Source organism: Callospermophilus lateralis, chromosome 1 (genome assembly GCF_048772815.1).
Source record: "Callospermophilus lateralis isolate mCalLat2 chromosome 1, mCalLat2.hap1, whole genome shotgun sequence".
NCBI lineage: Eukaryota > Metazoa > Chordata > Mammalia > Rodentia > Sciuridae > Callospermophilus > Callospermophilus lateralis.
In genome coordinates this window covers 53,867,146-53,893,608 of record NC_135305.1, presented here as the reverse complement: position 1 = coordinate 53,893,608, position 26,463 = coordinate 53,867,146, and the positions used below count along the sequence as shown (strand labels likewise).

At 33.7% G+C, this 26,463-nt stretch overlaps 1 protein-coding gene across 4 annotated transcripts in view; it reads right to left on the bottom strand.

The window, feature by feature from the left end:
• The window catches only part of Cog5 (component of oligomeric golgi complex 5), a 356,605-nt gene that overhangs the window by 297,268 nt on the left and 32,874 nt on the right, over nucleotides 1-26,463 (bottom strand). For all 4 annotated transcript variants that reach the window (XM_076834507.1, XM_076834478.1, XM_076834497.2 and 1 more), the window contains exon 6: nucleotides 18,357-18,477. In XM_076834507.1, coding sequence (XP_076690622.1) covers nucleotides 18,357-18,477 — 121 coding nt within the window. The remainder of the gene's footprint in view (nucleotides 1-18,356; nucleotides 18,478-26,463) is intronic.

Below are 26,463 nucleotides of genomic sequence, written 5' to 3'. Positions count from 1 at the left end.
TTTCTTTCTTTCTTTCTTGAAGCACAGTACTTTCAATGAAATAAAATTAGGGGACCAGAGTTAAATACCTCAACATTCTCTTCAAATCACAAGGATTCTGCAGAACACAGTGTGAAACAAACATGATTTTAAATTAGTAGCCTATAAAGGAAACTTCATGAAAAATTTCTCACTCACTGTAATGAAATTCTGACTAAATATTTTATTTCTATTATTAAGTAACTACGACTCATAACTAGACTCACTCTATACCAGTATCCATACCTGAGATAATATCCTACAGATGTCCCAAAGATCAAGAATGGGATTTATTAATTTATGTAAACTATAAAACAAACAGACACATAAACAGATGAGCACATAAAAAAGACTGGATTTAAAACATATGATCAGCATAGAATTGAACGTGTAAGTCTGGTTAGAATAAAAAGCCATTTTCTTCAATTTTCAATTTCTTCAATTTCTTCTAAAAATCTTTAATGTGTCATTATTTGTTTTTGCTTCTGTTCTTTAAGAGCAATGGGGGTGGGGTATTGTTGTGCAATACTTGCCAAGATACCAAAAGAATATATTTCATAAGCAATATCTCATTATGTTGCGGTTTGGATGTGAGGTGTCCCCCAAAAGCAAGACAATGCAAGAAGGTTCAGAAGAAATGATTGGGTTACGAGAGCCTTAACCCAATCAGTGATTTAATCCCCTGAGAGGGATTAACCAAGTACTAACTAAAGTGGTAGGGTGTGACTGAAGGAGAAGGAAATTGGGCATGGCTTTGTGGTATATACTTGTATCTGGAGAGTGAATTCTCTCTCTGCTTCTTGATCAGATGTGAGCTGCTTCTATCTGCCATGCTCTTCCACCATGATTGTTCAGCCTCACTGTGAGCCCCAAGGAATGGAGCCAGTCTTCTATGGACTAAGACCTCTGAACCTGTGAACACTCAAATAAACTTTTCCTTATTCTAGCTGGGTCCTTTAGTCACAGTAGCGAAGAAAGCTGACTAAAACATTGCATTTGTTTACTTGTTGATTGTCAGTTAATGTTTCATATCTTTAAATTTAAAAAATATCTAGTTCTGTCAGTAAACGTCATATTAACTCTGGCACTTTCTTATTCCATGAGGACTAAATAGGTATCAATGGGCTAAAATCAATGTGGCTGAGTTCCCTTCTGGAAGCTCTAAAGCAGAATCTTTTCTTGCTCATTTACAGAATTCAGAGTTCCCTGTGGTTTTAGGATTGAGGTCCCATTTCCTTTCAGGCTATCAGCTGAAGGCAGTTCCCAGCTTCTAAAGGACATCTCCATGCTGTGAATCATAAACCTTTTCCTTCATCTTGAAAACCAACAATGGCAGATAGGGCACTTCTCATTCTTCAGATCTCTCCAGTCTCCGCTTCTATACTCTAACTCATTCTGTTACCTTCCTCTTCCACTTTCAAGAACTGATGTTTTCTCTGATATAAGGTGACTGACCCATAATGGGGTAGGGAGGGGGAGCATGGGAGGAATAATGATAGGGCAGAGGGGTGGGAAGGGAAGGGAGGGGTCAAGGGGTTAGCAAAGATGGTGGAATGTGATGGACATCATTATCCAAAGTACATGTATGAATTGGTGTGAACATACTTTATAAACAAACAGAGATATGAAAAATTGTGCTCTGTATGTGCAATAAGAATTGTAATGCATTCCACTGTCATGTATTTAAAAAAATAAAATCACTAAAAAAAATACAGGAAAAAAAAGAACTGATGTATTGAGAATGGGTCCAATCTTAAAACTTACAGCCTTAATCAAAACAGCAAAGTCCTTTTTTGTCATGCAAAGTAACAAATTCATAGGTTCTGTGGGTTAGAACATGAACTTCTTTGGGGGGAACATTATTCTGCTATCATGCCATACTTATTGAGTTACACTGATTTGAAGTCTGGAACAAAGCCACAAAGCATGTCACTATCTCCTATGGTAAAATATGTCCCTCAGAATGTATATGTTGGAAACTTACTCTCCAGTTAAACAGTATTGGGAGGTAAAGTCTCTTGGAAGATGGTTAAGTTATGAGGGCTGTGCCCTTGTAAATGGATTAATAATGCTATAAAAAGGACGCGGAGTGGGTTCTCTCTCTTTTGTTCTTCCACCATGTGAAGACAAAGAGTTCATCTTACTGACCCTTAAAGCATGTGATGACTCAGCAAGTAGCCCTCATCATATGCCAGTGCCTTGATCTTTGATTTTGCAGCCTCCAGAACTGTGAGTTCTTTATAAATCATTCACTCTATTGTATTCTGTGATAGCAGCACAAATGAACTAAAACACTTGTTACAGTTTGGATCTGGAATGGCTCTGTAAAGGCTCAGCTGTTGAAGACTTGGTCCCCTGCTGCAGTCTGGCTGGGCACAATTCAGGAGCCACTTGTCAAAAGAAACTAACTTTATTTTTAGAACCACACTTGCCAAACAAAACAGCTCCTCAGGAAAAAACCCTCAGATCCCAACTGCCACCACCGGCTTCCCTCAAGCCACACACCCCAACCCAGCCTCTTCCTCCCACAACCCTCCTGCTCTTGAGGCCCATTGGCTGGGTCGCATGGGCGGAGCCAAAAAGTCCCCCAATGAGCAGCTCCGTGGTCTGAAAGGGCAGGGAAACAGCCCAATGAGCATCTCCACAGAGGAGCCAATCAGCTAGGTGGTGCTGGGCCGCTGTGAGCCAATCATCAGCTGGCAGTCTGAAAGTTTGCTGGAGCCCCTTCGGCTGTGGCTCTCAACAGTCCCCAATGCAGCAATGTCCAGAAGTAGGGCTTTTAGGAAATGACTGGATTATGAGTGGTCTAATGACAGTGGGTTAATCCATTAGTGGATTAATAATTTAAATGGACTACTGGGAGAAGGAAGAGGAAACTAGGCGGATGGGTTATGTATGGAGGAAGTATGTCACTGGGGGCATGTGCTTGGGATCATATCTTGTCCCTATCCCTCCAACTTCTCCCCCTCCCACACCTTTCTGGCTGCCATGAGCTGAGTAGCTAGCTATCTTTCTCCATGATATTCTATCTCATCTTAGGCAAAAGAAATGAAATTATCTGATCATGGACTGAAACCTCTGATGAGCCAAAAGAAATATTTCCTCCTCTAAGTTGTTTATGCCTAGTACTTGGGTCACAGCAATTAAAAACTGGCTAATACGACACTATTTTAGCCACAAAAGTTGTTAGTATCAGAAGCATTGGCATTCAAAATGCTGAGTAATTGCTTCATTAAATACTACCTTTAAAAATTCCATCTTTTTGATGATATTATCACTACATTTTTACTTCTTTTTAAATATTTAATATGATTTAGATATGAGGTATCCCCCAAAAGCTCCTCTTCATGTAGAAATATTCAGAGGTAAAATGATTAGATTAGGAGAGCTGTACCCTAATTAGTCCATTCAGGTTTGAATGGACTGACTGGGTGGTAACTTCAGGCAGGTGGAGCATGGCTAGAAAAGGTGGGTCACTGAGGGTATGCCCTAAAAAGGTACAATTTCCCTGTGGCCCCTTCTTCTACCTCCCCTCACTCGCTCACTTTCCTTCCTGACTCTGCCATGAGCTGAGCAGTTTTCCTCTGCTGTGCCTTTCCCCCATGATGTGGTACCTCACCTTGAGCTCATCACAGCAATGGAGTCAGCCATCTATGAATGGAAGCCTCTGAAACTATCAACCCCAAAGAAATTTTCTTCCTTTAAATTGCTCTTATTAGGTATTTTGGTCACAGTGATAAAAAAGTTAACTAAAACACATCTAAACATAACTTATTCAAAGCTGAATAACTTAAACTTCTTACTATAAAATAGCACTTGTTTCTACCTTTAGACTCCTCTCTCTCTGAAATACAGTCTTCCCACCAAGTCATATTAGAAGATACACAGGTTTAATGGGATCTGGAAAAACAACACTATGCTTCATGTGATAGAAACAAAAGCAAATTTAGTCAAATGATAACAAGATTCATGAGTATAATTCACAATATCCAGATCTTTTAGAATCCCCATATTAAATGTCTGAAAACAATGGAAAGTGTACTACTTGAAATTAGTTTTGACAAAAAGAATAACTTCTATGGGTATAATATTACTGCTGCTCTTCTCTGCCACAGAAAAATAGGCTGTTATTAAATAGGAGGAAAATAATCACATGAAACTATTTTCAGACTTTTTAAATTATTTCCATTAAGCATTTCATATTTTCAAACCTTTTAATAGTACCAGACTCTGAAAGTCAAAGTAAAATGACTTGGCAACTTTACTGTCCTAAGTTTGAAAGGTACTTAGGCTAAATGAAACATTCTTATATCTATTCATTCTTTGGGAATACAGAGCTTTTATATGCAAAAAATGTCAGTCTCCATTAAGTATTACTTCTAATTGTATTTACAAAGCAATGCATGAATTCTCAAAATATACAGATATTGATTCAAATTTACAACACTCATTCAATTTCACAGACGTTGAGTGTACATAAGAAACAGGCAAATAAAAATTAAGTTAGTGGAAAATTCCATTAATGGCACAGTGAACTAGTCAGGCATAGTTTCCTGCAGATAATTTCAAATCTAGATAAAGCTTTTTAAAAATACACTATTTGAAGGAACTGGAAAATAAACACAGGCAAGAATATACTAGAGGAAGATTTACCTTTGAATTAGAGAAGTTTTAATGGGTAAGAATTCCAAGATTAGTGTCTTTTTGCCTTATGGCATTTACTACCATAACTCCTACCAACAGTTCCATCTTAATCCCCACAGATTTTACAGAAAAAAATATATATATACATATATAATATATGTATATTTTATATATCAAATATACATACACACACACATACAGGTTTACAGTCAGTGGTGCACACCTATAATCCCAGCAACCTAGTAGAAGAATTCCAAGTTTGAGGTCAGCTTTAGCAACTAAGACCCTGTCTCAAAATTAAAAAGGGCTGAGGATATAGCTCAATGGTAGAACACCCCTGGGTGCCATCCCTAGTATGGAAGGAAGAAGAGAAAGGAAAAGAAGAAAAAGTTGAGAAGAGACAAGAAGGGTAGGGTTGATTCAGGAGAAAGAAGCAAGCAAAAGTCAGAGAAAAGCCTACCCTTGAAAGAAGGTGAATTTGCTCCTTTTACAAAGTGACAATTTTCCCTAAGTGATAACACACAGCTCATGTAGCAGAAAGCTTGGGTCTTACTAAGTTGAGATGTCAACATAACTATCAGTACAGTTGGAAAACTAAGCAGAAACACTGAAAAGGGAAAAGAAAAAAAAAAAAACAGGTGAAAGCCATAATCATTTATCAATTCTGCCAAAATTCTTAGTAATAGCAAACTATTTGGGTATGGGGGAATCCATAGAGTACCACACTTCAAATATAGCATTTATAACTTAAAAGAACTGAGCAAAAACAGCAACTGCACAAGGCAAAGGAAAAAATATACAGTTTGAGACCAGGTTACCCACAAGTTAGAACAAAAACAACAGAACAATTCTCAAAACAGAATTTAAAATCACTAGAATGTACTATCTATATAATGTTTAGTTTTCAACCAAACTTTACTTTATATGCAAAAAATGTGAAAAAATGTGATCAGATTCATGGGGACAAAAAAAAATAGATAGTCAATAGATATTGCCCTTGGAATGGGCCAAGAACATGGCAACAGCATCTAGTAAGAAACTTAGGCTGCTTCAACTTTTAATGGAAACCCTTAATGGAAAGGCAGAAAGACAAGTGGGTATATGCAAAAAAAAAAAAAAAGGCAACACTAACTCAGGCTCCCAAGAACTGCCTTAATCCTCTTAATGACCTAATTACCTCTTAGAAACCTAACCTCCCAACTCTGCCATAATGGAAATAAAATTCCTACATGAATTTCAGAATGGAACAATCCATATTCAAAACACTGCAGAAGCCAATCAACAGTGTGTAGATCCACAATAAGTATAGATGAATATGTTTTGGAAACCCATTTAGAATGAGAGAGCACTCTATATTGAAAAATAAAAATACTACCAAATGTACTATGTTCTAGAACATATGAAGAAGGTATTCAAGAATACTGGCTGACAATGTCAGCATTTTCCTCACAAAGTAGCTCTGGATAAATCTGAGAAGTAAACAATTAAATTACCCAAGATACAAATCATTTAATTTAGATACAGATACTGCAAAGCAACTACCACAGAAAAACCTTCATAAATTTTTATGAATTACCTCATTCTGAGCATCATGCCTTCTTGATGTACCCACTAGAATAAATTAGCCAAAAGATATATATCCCTAGATAACTAATTTGGCCATTTTGAGCTAACATGGTATAAACTTCAGATGTTAGAAAATGGTTAGATATAATGAGTTTGAGAAATTATTTTTCAAAGTGAAGTGTTTATGTTTATTTTACCATAATCAATATAGAAACATCAATGTATATCATCACCCCAACCACTGAATATATTCCTAGTTGTGATGATAAAACTATATTATCAGTATTATTAACTCTAACCCTAACACTAACCCTAACCCTAAACATAACCTAACACTAACCCTAAACTATATTATCAGCATTATTTTCCATTTATATATAACAAAAGAACATATTTCCAACTAATCAAAAGGTCAAGTCTCTAACACAGAAATTAAAACGAATGAATAAAACTAGATTCAATCTTACTGAATATGTCTCTCAGAAGGTCATACCTGCCTACATTATTGTTTACCCAGTACTAAGATGTAGAATTCTGTAAATATATCTATAATTACAAATTTACATTGAGTCTTTCTAACTTAACCCATTGCTAATTTAAAATTATCAGACCAAAGAGTATTTTAAAATTATTTCATATTGTTCTTGGATTTTCTATTCACAGAGTAATGAATTATAATTATGGCAATAAAAAGTACAACAACTCTCCTAGGGTTCCTGTACAATATTTGACTTAGAACTCTAACTTGCACTTAATTAAGAAGAAAACTAACACCATTTTAAAAGGAACAGTCAACAAAATAAGCCTAGAGTCAGAGGCAATGTTTGTGTATATTTAAGACACATTTTAATTTTCAAAAATTAATATTATAATGATATATGCTAAAATGGAAAAGACGTTGAACACTACTGGCTTCAGCATTCAAATAGAAAATCCTTTAGAACCAGCAAACTAGTTTTATAATTACTAGTTTAAAGAACCTTACACTAGGAGTAGGGGACGTAGTTCAATGGTAGAGCACCTGGGTTCAATACCCACCGCTACACACTCATACACACACGCACAAAACAAAAACCTTCACTAAATAAATTAAACAGTGATAAATGTTCCAGCAATGGGTGACAGTAGGTAAAATATATAGCTTTCCATTAGCATTCTTAACCAACCATATGGAATAAAACATGGAAATGCTATCATAACTTTTAAATGTATGAAAAACAACGGACAAAAGTTTCTAATAAGTACGCCACTTGTTGTTGTATAAACATTATCCTGAATTTTTGACACTGTATGAGGAAAGATAAAACTAATAAAATGAGATTAATGCTACATGGGTATTATCTATTCAATATAAATTTTAGTAACAATAAATTCAGTAAGTTTTAAAAAGAAGAGAATTTTGTGTGAGTGTGTAATTGCATATTTACCTCTAACAGACAAACTCACATCAAAAGGTAGACCTTTCTGACCATTTGGATCTGAGCACAGCATCACCCCCACCTGGTGGTAGCTAAACCCAGTCACATAAGTAAAAAATTTAGAGACATAAAAATCTAATTCAAACATACTTACTGCAAATGTCTATATGTCATTACATTGTAGATTTTTAAATGCAAATTGAATTCCTTATAACAAAGTTCTTTCTCTCTCTCTCTCTCTCTCTCTCTCTCTATCTCTCTCTCTCTCTCTCTCTCTATCTCTCTCTCTCTCTCTCACACACACACACACACACACACACACTATTCAAAGCATTTAAGAAACAAATCACCTAAGACCTATAAGAAAGAAACTAATTTAATACTGGAAACAGTTTCATGGCATATTTATAATCTATCAATACACAATTTTTAATAGACCTGAAATAAAATTTTCTAAAATTTTCACCAACTAAAATATCTTATAGACATAACATTAATTTGTGTAGTAACTATTGGATACCAATCTATTATGTGGCAAAAATAATATAAATCTTACTTTTCTCACCTGTGCATGAATCAGAAATGTTTGCCAATAAATGCATTATTTTATCAAATTAAGAAAATACTTCAAGAACTATGTAATGTTTTGAACAACCAACAATAAAAATTAATTTAAAAAAAAGAAAATACCACAGCTACAATAAGAGCACTAATGGATGAGACTGTATTATCATAAATACTTTTATGAATATAAAAGAATATTTTAAAAATATAAGAGAATATTTTAAGAATATTCTCTCATAATAATATATCATAGATTAAGAATAAAAAATGTAAAACTCGGAAGATAGAACATAAGCAATAAAAATTATTGGAGGGAATACTTTCCAAAACATGCAATTACTTCATTATTTTTTACTGCTTAATTATATTTTAAAAAAGGATCTTTAATTCAGTATCTTTAATATAGAATATTAAGTCAGTCAATCCACAGTTGCTTCATTAGATATCTTTATTATATAATATCTTTATTTCATATAAATATTAAAATATTTTATTTTTGGCTTTAAGTATGAGGCTATCATACTTAAAGGTCATTTTATCATTTTCATCTAATTTTATACTACTTTTATATTCAAGGTATACATATAAAGTAGAATAAATCTGTGAATTTTCTCCTTAAAAAAAAAGAAGATATTGGAAGTTCTAACAATGCCAACAATCTCCTTTGCAAACCAATTAAATGCTGCCACAGAATTTAAGGAAAGAATACAGCATTAGTGGTTTAAGATATCTATAATCAGATTTTTACAGATACATTAGATATGTGACCTTAAGATCTATGGAAATATAAGCTATAAAAAGAGTAGGGGATTCTGTTTTGAACAGTAATGTAGCTTCAATGTCCAGGACAGTACATGGCACACACAGTAGGTATTCAATATATACTTGCAGAATAAATGAATAAATTTATCTAAGTCATACAGTAAGAGGACTCATGGACGTTCTTTTCATATTACTTCAAGGAAAGTGCAGATGAGTCCCAATGCAAAAACTAGAGGAGAGGGTTTTTCCCCATGGATATCATCATTATTATTGTTATTGTTGCTGATGTGTGAGTTTTATGCTTAAAGAAATAAAAGAACAGAGCCTGAACTTCTCAAACACAAAAGTTACAAGTATTCACTGATTTTATATCAGGTTCCTAACAATGTACAGGGATTACAGATGTTGAAACCTAATATTTGGTAAATAAATTATAAATCATGATTTTCATAAACAGATCAGAGTATCAGAAGCAAAAAGTATGATCTGGGGGTTTTTTAATTAATTTTTAATACCTTCATTTTGTTTACTTAGTTTTTTATGTAGTGCTGAGGATTGAACCCAGTGCCTCAGGCATGCTAGGCAAGCGCTCTACCACTGAGCCACAGCCCAAGCCCCAGCTCCCAATATATTATTTTTAATTAAAAAAAACTTTAAATGAAAACCTTTAAAGATATAAAAGGATATTTTAAAAGTGAAAAGACATTTCAGTTGCAAAAGCATCAATATTATAAAAAGATCCAAAGTTTATCACATTGACCTGTAAATTTGAAATACTAACATTTGTTTTAGCAAGTGGTATTAATAGAAAAATCACTCAATCTAACAGTCAAGAGATAAAATGCATGACTAAAATTTAGGAAACATTCAAAATTGCAATTCATGTCAGGAATATAAGCTCTGAAATATAATTTTAACCAGAAGCAGAAACCTAATCAATTTTGTTCTATTCTAATTGGAGAAAACTGTGGATCAAAAGAGGATAGTCAACAGCATTAAGAATAAATAAAAACTACATATAAAGAGATTAGCAATAATCAGAGAGCTCTCCATGACCCAAGATTTTTATTTAGTATACCAGGTAAAGTATATATATTGTTAATTACATGATATCACATAATTATCTTCCCCTTTTGAGAGTCACAGCCAAAGGGGCCCCAGCAAACTTCCAGGTGCCAGCAAACTTCCAGCTGCCAGTTGATGATTGGCTCACAGCGGCCCCAGCAAACTTCTAGCTGCCAACTGATTGACTCCTCTGCGGTGATGCTCATTGGGCTGTTTCCCCGCCCTTTCAGAACACGGAGCTGCTCATTGGGGGACTTTTTTTGGCTCTGCCCACGAGACCCAGCCAATCAGCCTCAAGAGCAGGAGAATGGGGGGAGGTTGAGAGGCTTGTGGGAAGCCAGTGGTGGCAGTTGGGCTCTGAAGGTTTTTCCTGAGGAGCTATTTTGTTTGGCATGTGTGGTTCTAAAAATAAAGTTCGTTTCTTTTGACAAGTGGCTCCTGAATTGTGCCCAGCCAGACTGCGGCATTCCCCAGCTTTAATTCAAATTTTACCAAACAAGTTGCTAATTATGAATATGTTTCCATTTCATCTGTGCAGAAAGAAAAATCATACTGCTTTCAGTCAAAGGATAGCATGTGCCTCAATGCAAGTTAATGAATTATTAGTGTTCTAGATTATAAATCCTTCTCTTATGAAATTGGTTTGTACAGAATTGGGAAAATTTTAGAGGAATGAGTTATGGAGAACCAGCCATCCTGTCTATTAATCCCATATTCCATTTCCCCTCAAAAGTAGAGTGAAAATAATACCCACTAAAAGGAGGGAGAAAGGATAATAAATGAATCCTCCTACCTCAATTAAGGATTTCAATCTAAAAGATGGGCTGCTTATGTGAATCCCCTACAAACCATCCCTCATTTGCTTTTGTTGCTAGTCTTTTCCATCCTTTTTGATATGTTGTTAGTTCTTATAAACAATTGAGTGAAATTAATGCCTTCTTTAGAACAAGGCAATAAAATATCCATAAACATCTATTAAATTAAGTTTTGGTGTCAGTAAAATAAAATTTCTGAACCAGAAACAGATCCTCAGTTATGATGAACAGACAGTCATGAATTTCAAAAATATCTACTAAATGTTAAGACACTAATAAAAAGATTAACTTTTTAAATATCTTTCTAATATAAATACAGAGAAATAACAGGAAAGTAATTGAAAAATATCATAGGCAGACATCACAATATCTGATTTCAAAATATACTACTAAACTATAGTTACCAAAAACACTTGATACTGGCATAAAAATAGACACACAGCCCAATAAATCAGAATGAAGAACCCAGAAATAAATACACCCATCTGTAGCTACCTGATCTTCAACAAAAGTGCCCAAAACGTACATTGGAAAAAGGACAATCTCTTCCATAAATGGTGTTGGGAAAACTGGATATCCATAGTAAAGACTGAAACTAGACCTGTCTCTCTCATCATACATAAAAATCAAATTAAATGGATAAAGATTTAAATGTAAAACCTGAAACTATTGGAAGGAAATATAGGAGAAACAAACATTTTAAATCATTGGTATAAGCAATTTTTTATATTTATTTTTAAGTTGTAGTTGAACACAATGCTTTTATTATACTTATTTTTATGTGGTCCTGAAGATTGAACCCAGGGCCTCACATGTGCTAGGCAAGCACTCTACCGCTGAGCCACAACCCCAGCCCACAATTTTTTTTTTTTTAATAAGACTTCAGAAGCACAAGCAACAGGAACAAAAACAGACAAATGGGATATAAAACACAAACCTTCTCACCAGTAACAGAAACAACAAACAAAGTGAAGAGACAATCTAAGGAATGGGAGGAAACATGTGGAAACTATTCATCAGGCAAGGGATTAATTTTCAGAATATATTATAAACTCAAAATTCAACAACCAAAAAAGAAATTAATAATCTGATTTTTAAAATGAATGAATGATTTGAAGAGACATTTCTCAAAAGAAGATCTATAAATGGCAAACAACTATATGGAAAATGTTCAGCAACACTAATCATCAGGGAAATGTAAATCAAAATCACAATGAGAGATTATCTCACCCCACTTAACAAGTGCTATGATCAAAAATCTCACACACACACACACACACACACACACACACACCCCAAATGCTAGTAAGGCTGTGGAGAAAAAGGAACACTTATACACTGTTGGAGGCAATGTACAACCATTATGGAAAACATTCAAAAAAGTAAAATATGATACAGCTATCCCACTACGAGGTATATATCCAAAGAAAATTAAATCAGCTTATCAGATACTTGCACAATGAGGCTTATTGCAGCACTATCCACAATAAGCCAAGATATGGAATTAAGCGGTGTCCACTGATGAAGGACCGAATAAAGAAAATGTGAGATATATATATATACACACACAATAAAATATTAGTCAGCCATAAAAAGAATAAAATTCTGTCATTTGTGGCAATACAGATGAAACTATAGGACATAAGTGAAGGAAGTCAGACACAGAAAGGCAAATAGACATAGTCTTACTCATAAATGGAAGCCAAAAAAGTTAATTTCACAGAAGTAGAAAGTGAAATAGTAATCACTAGAGACTAGAAGAGTAGGGGAGAAAGGAAATACAGAAAGGTCAGAAAATGGATACTGAAACATAGTGAGGAGGAATAAAAAGTTCAGAGTTCTAGTACTTTGTATAGCACAATAGGGTGCCTATGGTTTACAACTAATAATATTTTTATAAAGAATTAGAAGAGATGGGTTCAGAGGTTCCCAACATAAAGAAATAATAAATGTTTAGGGAGACTGAAATGCTAATTACCATAATTAGATCTCATTACACTGTACACATGTACAAAATTATAACAAATATCCCATAAAAATGTACAATTAATCAAAAGAAAGAAGTCATACATAGTGAAGAACTAGGTACAAAATGAATTTCTCTAAAATTCATGGCAATCAGTACACAAGAAAAGAATCATCTAGCCAAATTCCAAATAGTACATTTATATCTTTCACATTTTCTCTATATTTAAATATTCAGATCAACAATACCCAGCCAATTTTAACATTGATAATACTGAACCAAAGACTACATCCAATTGTTCACCAATGGCTGTACCATAGGTGGGTTAACGTATCTGTATTATAGGTGGAATACCTAATAACACCACAAAGGAAAAATCATAAAGTGCTAATGTTGATTATAGAAATATAGCACATTCTCCTTTTAACAATGCAGCTTCTTCAATTCAACATGGATAAAGCAGGAATGCACTTCATGGAACAAGCAAATCTGTTACTCAACCTGACCCAGAATCATGTTAAGTGTTTTGAGACACTCATTGAATTTAAAAAGTTGCCATCCTCTGGCTTACAATGATAGTTTATCCAGCTATTCAAAAATATTCTGAAAACTATTAAATTTAAAATTATGTAGAAATTCTGCTCAAATGGGTTAATAATAGCTGGAAAAAGTAGTAAGTATGATAAAATAAACATTTTCCCAAGTATTTTATCTTACTAGTGTTTAAAAAATGTTATTGTTTTTGTAGTATGAGCCACATACATTTTGTCTAGTCTCAAAACTTCTTGAGCTATAGATCAGGCTCAAGGATAGAGTACTTGTCTAGCATGCACAAGACCTTGAGCTCAATCCAAGAACCCTCCCCTAAAAGGGGCTGTTTTTAAAGAAAAATTAGAAATAAAAAATGATAAAATATAATTTTGCAAAACACACTATGTAGTTTTATGTTTTTAATCAATACACAATAACAACCTGATGAAAAAAGTATAAGTCTACACTAAAATAATTCTGTCAATTTGATAATGGTATGATTTTAATTTTATTCTTAATTTTCCTAAATTATAAAAATGTTGAGCATATTTTCATATACATATGTGCCATTTATACAAATTCTCTGGTGAAATGTGTTTTCAAATATAACTAATTTGAAAGGCTCAATTTAAGACAACAATAAATGTTGGCAAGGATGTAGGAGAAGTAGAATATAAACACAGTAATGATAAGAATGTAAAGTATTACGACTTTACATTTAACTTTTTAAAAAATAATTTTTTAAAAAGTTAAACACACACCTACCAAATGATGCAAACTCTCCGCTCCTAGGTAATTAATGAGAAATGAAGATACAAAGATTTGTACATAAAAGTTCATAACTCTTGATTTTTAATATCCAAAAATTAGGAATAACCCAAATGTCCACCAACAGATGAATGGATAAAAACAACTGGGATCTATCAAAGGAACATTACCTTGCAATAAAAAGAGATAAATTATTAGCCTGGAATGGTGGGGCAAGCCAGTAATCCCAGCAGCTGGGAGGCTAAGGCAGGAGGATTGTCAGTTCAATTCCATCCTCAGCAACTTAGCAAGGCCCTAAACAACTCAGCGAGACCCTGCTCTAAATAAAATACAAAAAGGGCTGAGGATGTGGCTTAGTGGTTAAGTGCCCCTGAATTCAAGCCCCAGTTCCAAAAAACAAATAAATAATATATTGATACACATAATACTGATGCATTTCAAAATAATTATGACAACTGAAAGAAGCTTGGAAAAAACACATACAAAGTATACAATTCTGTTTATATGAAATTCTTGAAAGTGGAAACTAATCTATATACAGAAAATAAATCAGTAAACACTTGAAGAGAGAATACCAAGAGTCAAGAGGAAACTCTGGAGAGTGATACTATGTTCACTGTCTTGTTATTCGTGATGCCACATGTCAAAATTACTTATTTTCAATATATCAGTTTATTATGTCACAGAAGGAAGGAAGGAAAGATGAAAGAAAGGGAGGGTATAATTATCACTAGATATTCAAAATATGTGTTTTAAATTAATACAGCTGAATTGCTTATTCAAAATGCTAGAAACCAGAAGTGTTTTGGGTTTAGGATTTTGGAACATTTTAACACATGTAATAAGATATCTCGGTCATGTGACCAAGTCTAACAAAAAATTTATTTATATTTCATATATCATTTATACACATAGCCTATAGACAATTTTATACAAATGTATGCGGTATACCTACATTTTGACTGTGACCCATCACAAGAGGTCAAATGTGCCATTTTCCATTTGTAGTGTTATATCAGTGTTCAAAAGTTTGATTTTGAAGCATTTTGAATTCTGGGTTTTTCAATTATGGATGCTCAAAGTACATATATCTTATATAACTTAAAATTCATTCCTTCAAAGTGTTCACATCAACAGTTTATAGTATATGGACAACTCTATACAATACTAATTTCAGAACATTTTCATAACCCCAAAAAAGAAAGCTGTATCCAACAGTAATCACTCGACACACCCTTAATCCCTCAGAATATACTTCATTTCTATTTGCCAATGTATTTTGTCTAGTCACACTAATTCAAGGTTCAAAACGTCACATGGTTGGCAGATCACTTCTAATTTTAGGAGTGTGAATTATAATATAAGTATTACTACTGTACTTGTTTTACTCTAAGTATTAGCTGCTAGGCAAAAACTTTTAAGAACAACCACACGTGCTTGCAAGGAAATAATCTGCTACCCCTTTAAATGACTGCTAACATCCCTTCAAGTGTTATTTTGTTTGTTTCTTTTACATGAGTGCTTCAAAGAAAACCACAAGGTACCACTTAAACCAACTAAAGAGGTGAAAGATCTATACAATAAAAACTATAGAACCCTAAAGAGAGAAATCAAAGAAAACCTTCTTCAGAAGATGGAAAGATCTACCTTGCTCTTGGATAGGCAGAATTAATAGTATCAAAATGACCATACTACCAAAAGCACTATAAAGATTTAATGCAATTCTGATCAAAATCCCAAAGGCATTCCTCATAGAAAGAGAAAAAGAAATCATGAAATTCATCTGGAAAAATAAGAGACCCAGAAAAGCTAAAGCAATCCTTAGAAGGAAGAGTGAGGCAGGTAGCATCACTATACCAGACCTTAAACTATACTACAGAGCAATAATAACAAAATCAGCATAGTAACCAAATAGTAACCAAAACAGACTGGTAGACCAAAACAGACTGTTACAGAATAGAGGACACAGAGACTAACCAACAAAATTACAATATCTTATATTAGACAAAGTTGCCAAAAACATGCACAGAGAAAAGATAATATCTTCAACAAATGGTCCTGGGAAAACTGGAAATTCATATGCAACAAAATGAAATTAAACCAACCCCTATCTCTCACTATGGGCAAAACTTAACTCAAAATAGATCAAGGACCTAGGAATTAAAACAGAGACTCTGCATCTAATAGAAGAAAAAGTAGGCCCTAATCTCATCATATGGAATTAGGCCCTAATTACCTTAATAAAACTTCTACAGCACAAGAATGAAAACCAACAATCAATAAATGGGATGGAATCAAATGAAAAAGTTTCTTCTCAGCAAAGAAAAAAAAAAAATCTGTCAGGTGAACAGAGAGCCTACATCCCAGGAGCAAATTTTTATCCCTTACACATCAGATAGAGCACTAATCTCTAGGATATATAAAGAATTCAAAAAGCTAAGCACTGAAAAAACAAATAACCAATCAACAAATGAGCCAATGAACAGACACTTCTCAGGAAAGGATATACAATCAATCAACAAATATATAAAAAAAAAAAATGCTCATCATCTCTAGCAATCAGAGAAATGCAAGTCAAAACTACTTTAAGATATCATCTCACTCCAGTCAGAATGGCAACTATCGTGAAGACAAACAACAAGTTTTGGCGAGAATGTGGGGGAACAGGTACACTCATACGTTGCTGGTGAGACAGCAAATTGGTACAGCCAATATGGAAAGCAGTATGGAGATACCTTGGAAATCTGGGAAAGGAACTACCATTTGACCCAGCTATCTCTCTCCTCGGACTATACCCAAAGGACTTAAAAACAGCATACTACAGGGACACAGCCACATCAATGTTTATAGCAGCACAATTCACAATAGCTAAACTGTTGAGCCAACCTACATGCCCTTCAGTGGATGAATGAATAAAATAAATGTGGCATATATACACAATGGAATTTTACTCAGCATTAAAAAAGAATAAAATCATGGCATTTGCAGGTAAATGAATGGAGTTAGAGAAGATAATGCTAAGTGAAGTTAGCCAATCCCAAAAAAACAAATGCCGAATGTTTTCTTTGATATAAGGAGGCTGACTCATAGTGGGGTAGGAAGGGAAAGCATGGGAGGATTAGATGAATTCGAGATAGGGAAGAAGGATGGGAGGGAAAAGGAGGGGGCAGGGGATTAACAAGAATGGTGGAAATGTGATGATCGTTATTATCCAAAGTACATATATGAAGACTCGAATTGGGTGTCAACATACTTTACATACAACCATATATATGTGTAATAAGAATTGTAATGCATTCCACTGTCATATATAAATAAAAATAAAAATAAAAATAAACCACAGGTGTGAGCATTTCTATGTGTACTCACTATTAAAAATTTTCCCAGAAAAATTATGAATTGTTATATAATGGACCTTGAAGCTTGTTAGCAGTCAAAACCATGAACACTAAACCCTTGAATGCTAAGGGCCTGCTATAAATGTCTGAGTATAGAATGAACAAATAAGGAATGTAGGCAAAATATGAACATGGGAATTGTCACCTAGAAAACAGCATTTCTCTTTGACATTTCCCCTAGAGAAATGAAAAATTAAGCTCTCATGAAAACACAAGGATTTATGGCAGTTCTACTTATAATCACCAAAAACTGGAAAGAACACAAATGTCCAATTAGTGAATCAATAAACAACCCACAGTTCATCCACAGAATGGTAGTCCAACAAATATAAAGTAATAAACCAGTGGTACACCCAACAACTTGGATAAATCTCAGAGGTGTTATGCCAAGTAAAAGAAGCCAACCTCAAAAGATTACAAACTTTATAATTTCATTTACTTGACTTTCTTAAAAAGATGAAACACAACAATAAAGATCAGTGGTTGCCTGCATTAGAGGCAGGTGGTCTGTATGTGATTATCAAGTGTTGATGAGCAAATTTGGGGCAATGAAGGAACTATTCTATATCATGACTGTGGTGGTGGTTACATGAATCCACACATGTCAAAATCTACATATCTATATATGAAAAAGGACCAACTTATAATATCATTTTATAAGTAAGACATTCAAGAAAGCAAATTATTTTACTCACCAATTCTGAAAAATGTGACATTGCTATCTATAGCCAACTTTTCAAAAACTTGCTCAATAACATTTGTTAACAGTAATAATAAATATCAATAAATCTAAAACTTAAAATATTTAAACCTCTATTTAAACAATCAGAAAAGGACTTACCAAGTTCATTGAGACTCTGAGCAGCTTTTGTTATCTCTCTACTTCCCCCTTGCAGTTGTCCTTGGAGTCTCTTACTGAGATACAAGATTCGAATAATTCTCCGAAGCAAATCACAGGCAACCTGTGCAAATATCACAATGTTAAATATGTGTAGCAGGTCCAATCAAGTTTCATTATAATTACTATTAATATGTTAATCTGTCCATTTTTTTTTAATGTCAATGGACCTTTATTTTATTTCTTTATATGCGGTGCTGAGAATCAAACCTAGTGCCTCACACATGCTAGGCAAGTGCTTTACCACTGAGCCACAACCCCAGCCCTTAATCTGTCCATCCTTTCCAGATGCTAAAGACTCATTCATGCCTTACTTCTCTAAATAAATACAAATCTTAAAAAAGTATCAAATCTTCTAGGGAGCAATCCACTGTACCATAGTTACCCTTCACAATAAACTCCAATTTATCCCAGATAGAATGAATCTGAGTTTGAGACACTGTGCAAGCCAAAGATTTTTTATAGTCTTAGACCAGTTTTCTGCTCTAAATCAATGAAATCAAGTTCTAATGCCCAGGTGGTATCCCTGACAATTACATCAGAATCTCTAGGGGTGATAATCAAGCATCAGTTTATTTAATATCCATCAGTTTATTTAATACCCATGGCAGCCAAAGTGGACAGCCACTGTGCTAGGCTTCCTACTGCTTAACTCTCTCCAACCCTGGTTTCTCTTTTCTAGGTGCCTATCTGAACAGTCTTCAAACTTCTCCCAATTTCACCAGCCATAAAAAATAAACATACCCCACTTGGCTTCCCCTAATGGTTTTTATCACTAAAAAAAATAGTTACCAAAAAAAAAAGAAAGAAGGAAAAACTCTCACATAATTTCACATCGCCTCCTATTCCCTTTTCTTTCCTAGATCTAACAGTAAGTCTTAACCTATCTAAAGGCTTATTACCTATCCAAAGGATTGTATAGATGACCACTTAATCTCCATGTCCCCACTGCTCATGTCTATCTCCTACCATCAGGCTAAGAAAGATTCATATATTTCAGGACACTCTGTTACAGAAATTGGATCCAGAACAGTTGCCAGAGTGAGATGAAGGGAGTCCATAGAAATAAAGAATATATAGTGATCTTTAGCCTTAGTAATAACAAAGAAAAAAGAAACGGTCTATGCTGCTCATCGCCACAATCTTTGAGCAGTGCCAAAGCTAGTTGAAAAGCAAAGACATGATCTCTGCCTAAAGAAGAAAATCCTAAATGGTGGCAGTAAAAAATTAAAAGATCCAGGAAAATGAGAATCCTGAGCCTCCAGCTGTAAGTTTTCTTTCATGGATGAAACACATAATATATAAGAGCCACACTCAGCCACATTCGTGCACCCACAAGCTACACATATACACACAAAAACATATAATGTTTACAAACATACGCAAGTCATAGACACCGGAGTATTAAACATGTTTACTTGACTGGTTCTCAGAGTTAACTACAGTTAAAATAATAAAGATTACAAAATCAGAATTTCTCTCCAGATATTAAAGATTTGGGGTGATAATCAAGCATCAGTTTATTTAATATCCACAGGTGATACCCATGGCAGCCAAAGTGGACAGCCTCTGTGCTAGTCTTCCTACTGCTTAACTCTCTCCAACCCTGGTTTCTCTTTTCTAGGTGCCTATCTGAATAGTCTTCAAATATCTAATATTAATATTAATATTAATCAACTAGTATTTATTTTCTGAGTAGACACTATAAGCATAATTCAAAATTCGGAAGATTTTTTTTTAAGTCACCCTCATATCTTTGTCCCAACTTACAGTTAACAGAAACAACCATATCAGTTGCTTACTTGTCAGAATTGGAATTTTTAGATGAACAATTCAGAGCACAGAATCCCTAGCAACCACTTCTCCAAGGTTCTAAATACACCATGAGGAGAAACACAAGACTTTATTCTACAGCACCTAGAACTACCCTTCCAGAATTCCTCAGTCCTGCCCAATATAAAGGTAATATCCTCAAACATATAATCTTTGAGTTTATTTTTAATGTTTTTATTTTTCACAATCATACTTAATCTGTCACCAAGTTTTATTGACTGTCCTACTGCATGACTATTGCTGTTTTACTTGCATTACTACAAGAATCACCCTTATTCCAAATCTATTACCTTCACCTTAACATACTGCTCTCCTGGCTAGCTTTCAGTCTCTCAGGGAAATCTACTCTATCACATTTGTATTCTTAAAAACAGTTTTCAGTAACTACTACAGCCCTCTTTCTAATAAACTTTAGTACCTTTCTACTTACAGATTATATTAAACCTTCCAAGAATAGCATTTAAAAAAATTCTCAGTCGACAAGTTTAGCTGATTTATAAAGCTTTAACTCTCACCATTTCCCAATATATTTATCTTCCCCAATTTCCTTTATTTTTTATTTTAGATCTTTTATTATTAAATATATGACAGAAGATCACACTGAGATATATATAGTTAAATGAATTGGGAACCACCCACAGAAAGGAAACAGAATTGTGTGAGCTAGCACAGAAACCCCTCTTATGCTCCCTCCCAATCATGTCACTGTCTATCACCCCGCCCAAGAGAAATTACTATTCTCACTTCTATGGGAATCACTTCCATACTTTTATTACAGAAACATATATACCTAAGTGTTGCAATGTCACCCTTTTTTGATCTGTGGGCTTCCTCACCACCTTTTATTCTTTGTAATTTATTGAATATATTGGATCATCTGAACTACAGTTTCCACAGAATGGGTTTTGTTGACTGTATTCCCATAGTGTAGTTTAAGAAATTCCTCAATCTTCTACATTTCCTACAAAGAGGATGTAGACAGTTTCTTCTGATTTAGGTTTATCATTTCTGGCAAGTTATCATTAAGTGGTAATAAATCACATGTATGATTTTCTCTTGTGTTATTAGCAACCAATAATAAAGTCATAGATTTGATTTTCTTTTATTATTAGCAACCACTGATATTAAACATCAAAATTCATTAAAACCTGAGTAAATGCAAAATGATGTACTATTGTTTAATCTTTGTTTGCTAGCACATAAAAATTTCTCTATGAAAATTTTTTTACCTTAAGTATATTTGTCTATCCTTAAGGGTAGAGCTCATACGAGAAAATTTTTTTACCTTAAGTATATTTGTCTATCCTTAAGGGTAGAGCTCATACATAAATACTTGATCTTCCTCTCAGCTTGTATTTCCAAAAGGAAGGGTTTCCTAATATCCACTAATGATGAACAAACAAATTTGTTCTTAGTTTGTTTTTTTCCATTATATATGAATTCATAAATGTAAACATAATATGTCAATTTGTTGTGAGCTATTATCCTTATTGGTACTCAAATTGACCCATTGTGGCTAGTGGGAGCCTCAGAGTGATCAACTGTACCACATTGTCTGAGACTAAAAATCTCCCAAATTTAGGACTTTTAGGGCTGAAAGTGAGATAGTTGAGCAACCTCGGGCATCTTTAAATTGGCTTCTGATTTCTTTTGTCACAGACCTAGTAGTCACCAATATCTTCTTTGGTATCTGGTATAAAAAATGTTTCAAAATCATTTTATACATTTCATGCCCTAGACCTGGAATAAAAGAGTTCTCAAAGAAGCCCTTGTTTCTTTTAGGAAGAAATAGCATTTCAAGACCACATTCTTGGAACTAGTTTTGTTCATTTCTGAGAATTTTCCATAGATATAGCTAGGAAATGTCATAATTAAAATATAGCATAAATATTTATTTGCTTTAATCTACAATATAGACTTCTCAGATTAACATTATACATATACATATGTATAAATATATACAGAGAAATATATAAAGTTTGCACTCTTTTAAAATAAAATTAAAATATCTCAAGTTCCTAGGGATAACTTCCAATTAAAGATCAAAAGTACAGGGTATTTATTACCTTCTATATTATATCAGTATATCATTATTTCCATGCTGAGACTCTTGGTTCTTAAGGACACAGGTGATAACTTAAAATAATTTATTTGCTTGACTGCACAATACACAGAAAACAGTATCTAATTAACAAAACCAACACCATAATAAAACTATGATTGTTGAAAATGATCTAAATTTTTTCTGGATTCTATTTCTTTATCAAAGCATATAGTTATCACCTACTATACATTCCTTTCTGGCCTTATTTATCTTAGTTCTAATGCTCACCGCAAGTCTTTACACTGGTATTTCTCTAATCATTTTGGTATCTGAAAAACACTATTAGTTTCCTAAGAAAAGTTTATAAAAACAATATTCCCTGCATTGACATAGGTTGATAGGAGTCTATAAATGAAAATCACTTTGGTTGGTCTATCAATTCTCTACTGCTGTACAAGAAACCAGCGTAAAATTTCGTGGCTGAAAACTATTTCATACTCTGTGGGTTAAAAGTTCAGGAAGAGTCCCAGTACTCCAGGTGGTCTCACTTGGAACTACTCGCTGTGTTTCATTCGGCTAACAACTAAGCTAATCTGGACCAAGAAGGCTTCACTGGGTGTTTCTCACTCATCAGATTCATATAGCTAGCCTGGCTTTCTTCATAGCATGGTGGTAATATGGTAGCTGGACTTACATGGACACAGGTTTTTGCAGAGCAGAAATAAAAGTTCCTTAAAGCTAGGCCTCAAACTAAAGCAGCATCACTTCCATCAGTATGGGTTTTTAGTGTTTTGCTATCCTAGTTGCTCTGTTTTTATAGGGTTTAAATTCACTGGCATTTTTATGTTACTGTTACCATCTTGCTTCTTCTTTCCTTCCTGATACATTTACTTGTTCAAAGGATAATTATAAAGCAAGTAAAATAGGTTTGTATTCCATTAAAAAGTACATTAAATTATTTGATACAACAACCAAAAAGTTTTTAAAAACCCTATAAAGTTACATAATGAAAAACATATATATATATATATAATTATATGTATAAAAATGAGAAAAGGTTTCATGGATGATTTCTTCTTTCATTCCAAATTTTCACAAACTCTCTTACTTATGATTTTTTTTATATTTATTTTTTTAGTTTTAAGTGGACACAATATCTTTATTTTTATGTGGTGCTGAGAATCAAACCCAGTACCCCACGCATGCTAGGTGAGCATTCTACCACTGAGCCACAACCCCAGCCCTATTACTTATGACTTTAAAGATAAAAAGAAAATTTATGTGAATTACATCTCAATAAATTGATTATATATTTAAAACATAATTAAGAGTTAAAAACTTATAGAACTTGAAAGTTAACTCAATTATTCTTTGATCATTTAAAATTGTTTAAATGTAAATGTTCTGTTTAAAGGAAAATAAGCTTTTCAAATTTTTTTCTGGAAAACACAATTCATAAGCAAACAATATTACTAAAATGAATTAAGACAGACATAATCCTTGGGGTGATGGATATAAATGAAGCCAGAAGCTTCTGCTTCAGGAAGAAAAGGCTTTCCGAGAAGAGAATGAAATGGGGATTAAAAAAAAGAAGAAGAAGAATAGGTATAAAAGTCCTTTCTTCTAATTGGAGGTAGTATCTTAGCAAGTTTATGTTCAAGGAAAAAACATCCTTCATAACTATTTCTTGCCTTCATCTATCACATGTAATTAAATTAATTAGGAGCTCAAATAAGAAATAGATTAAACAAAAACATTAAAGTTCCTCAATGTTTATAATGGAAACGGCTGACAAAGTGAACAGAAAAACAAAGACTGAAACACAAGTGAGATTCCAAAGAGCTGTAGGACCTGTTTGAAAGGCAACAAGTTTCTAAAACAAACTTCCTTCTAAGTTAAAACTGAGTATAAGCTGAACCAGGAAAATTTAAATACTGTACTGGAAATAAAGATATTAAAATGTACCTGAGTACATTTTTCTTTTCTCTTCCTTCCTTTCTTTCTTAAGCTTGGAATAATTTGACCAAATTTATTCAACTCAGCTATCTTTTTTTTTTTTAAATCTTTATTTTGTTTATGTATGTGGTGCTGAGGATTGAACTCAGTGCCTCACACATGTGAGGCAAGCACTCAACCATTGAGCTACAACCCCAGCCCCTCTACTCAGCTATCGTTATGGTGTCTTCTTTTTTTTAAACAACAAAGTAGTATAGAAAATGAGGATTAATATTTAACAATAAAAATAAAGTGTTACAGCAAAAGAAACAATCAAGTGGGCTGGAGTTGTAGCTCAGTGGCAGAGGACGTGCCTAGCACGTGTGAAGCAGCATTCTGCTGTCATATAACAAATTAGAATAAAAAATCTTTTAAAAAACATAAAAATAAACAAATAAAATAAAGGCACACTGTCCAACTACAACTCCAAAAACATTTTTTTTAAAAGAAGAAACAATCAAGAACATGAAGAGAGACCTAACAGGAGGGGAGAAAATCTGTGCCACCTACAACTTAAGGTGTTAATTTCCAGGATATACAAATAACTCAAAAAGCGTAATGCCAATAATAATGGTAATAACCCAATCAATAAATGGGCAAAGAAACTGAACAAACCCTTCTCAAAAGAATAAACATGAATGATCAACAAATATATGAAAAAATGTTCAACATCTCTAGCAATCAGGGAAATGCAAATCTCACTCACGAAAAATGGAACCACCATTTAACTCCCAGTCATATATCCAAAGGATTTAAAATCAGCATACTACAGTGACACAACCACATTACACACATAGCAGCACAATTCACAATAGCTAAGTTATGGAACCAACCTAGATGGTCATCAACAGATGAATGGATAAAGAAATTGTGATACATACAGACACACACACGCACGCACGCACGCACGCACGCACGCACGCACAAAATGGAATATTATCCAGCCATGAAAGAAAAATGACTTTATGATATTTGCCAGGAAATGGATAGATCTGGAGACTATTGTTCTAAGTGAAATGAGCCAATCCCAAAAAACCAAAGGTCAAATGTTTTCACTGATATGTAGAAGCTAAATCACAATAAAGAGGGACAAGGGAAGAAGAGAAGTTCAGTAGATTAGACAAAAGGGAACGAAAGGAAGGAGGGGGATAGGAATAAAAAAGAGTAGAATAAATCTAACATAACTTTCCTATTATGTACACATATGAAAATACCTAAGTGAATCCTACCATCATGCCCACCAATAAGAATGTGGTCCCAATTAGAATAAGATATAATCTGCTTGTATAATTCTATCAAAATGGATTCTGTCATGTATAACTAAGAAAAACCAATAAAAAATAAATAAAATGTTAATCTTAAAATGAAAAATCCTGACCTCTCATTCTTGCATAAACATCTTCAAAAATTAATAAAATAAGCTATCACAACTTCATAGAATCATAGCATTTTACAGCTAGAAAAGAACACAGATCCAGTTTGAACTTTCACTATAAAAAATGATATTCAAGTTTGTTCCTTTTCATGCAGCTAGTTAGAGGGATTGAGAGCTGTAGTGCTCTTTGAAGATACAATGCTTCATCTTTTCTTTGTGAACCTGCTTTTGATTTTTGTTTTTCTTTTTTCTTTCTTCTTCTTTTTTTTTAAGTTGTAGATGAACACAATGCCTTTGTTTTATTTATTTATTTTTATGTGGTGCTGAGGATTGAACCCAGTGCCTCACATGTGCTAGGCAAGTGCTTTACCACTGAACTACAATCCAGGCCCCTGGTTTTGCTTTCTTTATGTACAGCAAACTTTAGAAAAAAAACAGGAATCATATTTTCTGCTTTTCTTCCCTTTTAAAAATATATTTCACTGAATCAAAACAAAGAAAGAAACACTCTCACAGTCTTAACTCTGCTGCAGAGCAGCTATATGAACTTCAGCACATAACTTTCAGAATTTCCACTTGTTGACCCATAAAAGATGACTCACACATAAAGTAATTTTCAAATATAATTAGAAAGTTTAGTGATTTAGAATATTTTGAAATGTTTTATAAACTGCTAAGTCCTAAATAACCATGGATTTTTTTTTCAAATCACTAATAACCAGATAGGTGGCAAAAATAAGAAAGATTCTTAGCCAGACATGGTGTATACTTGTAATCCCAGCAACTCAGGAGGCTGAGACAGG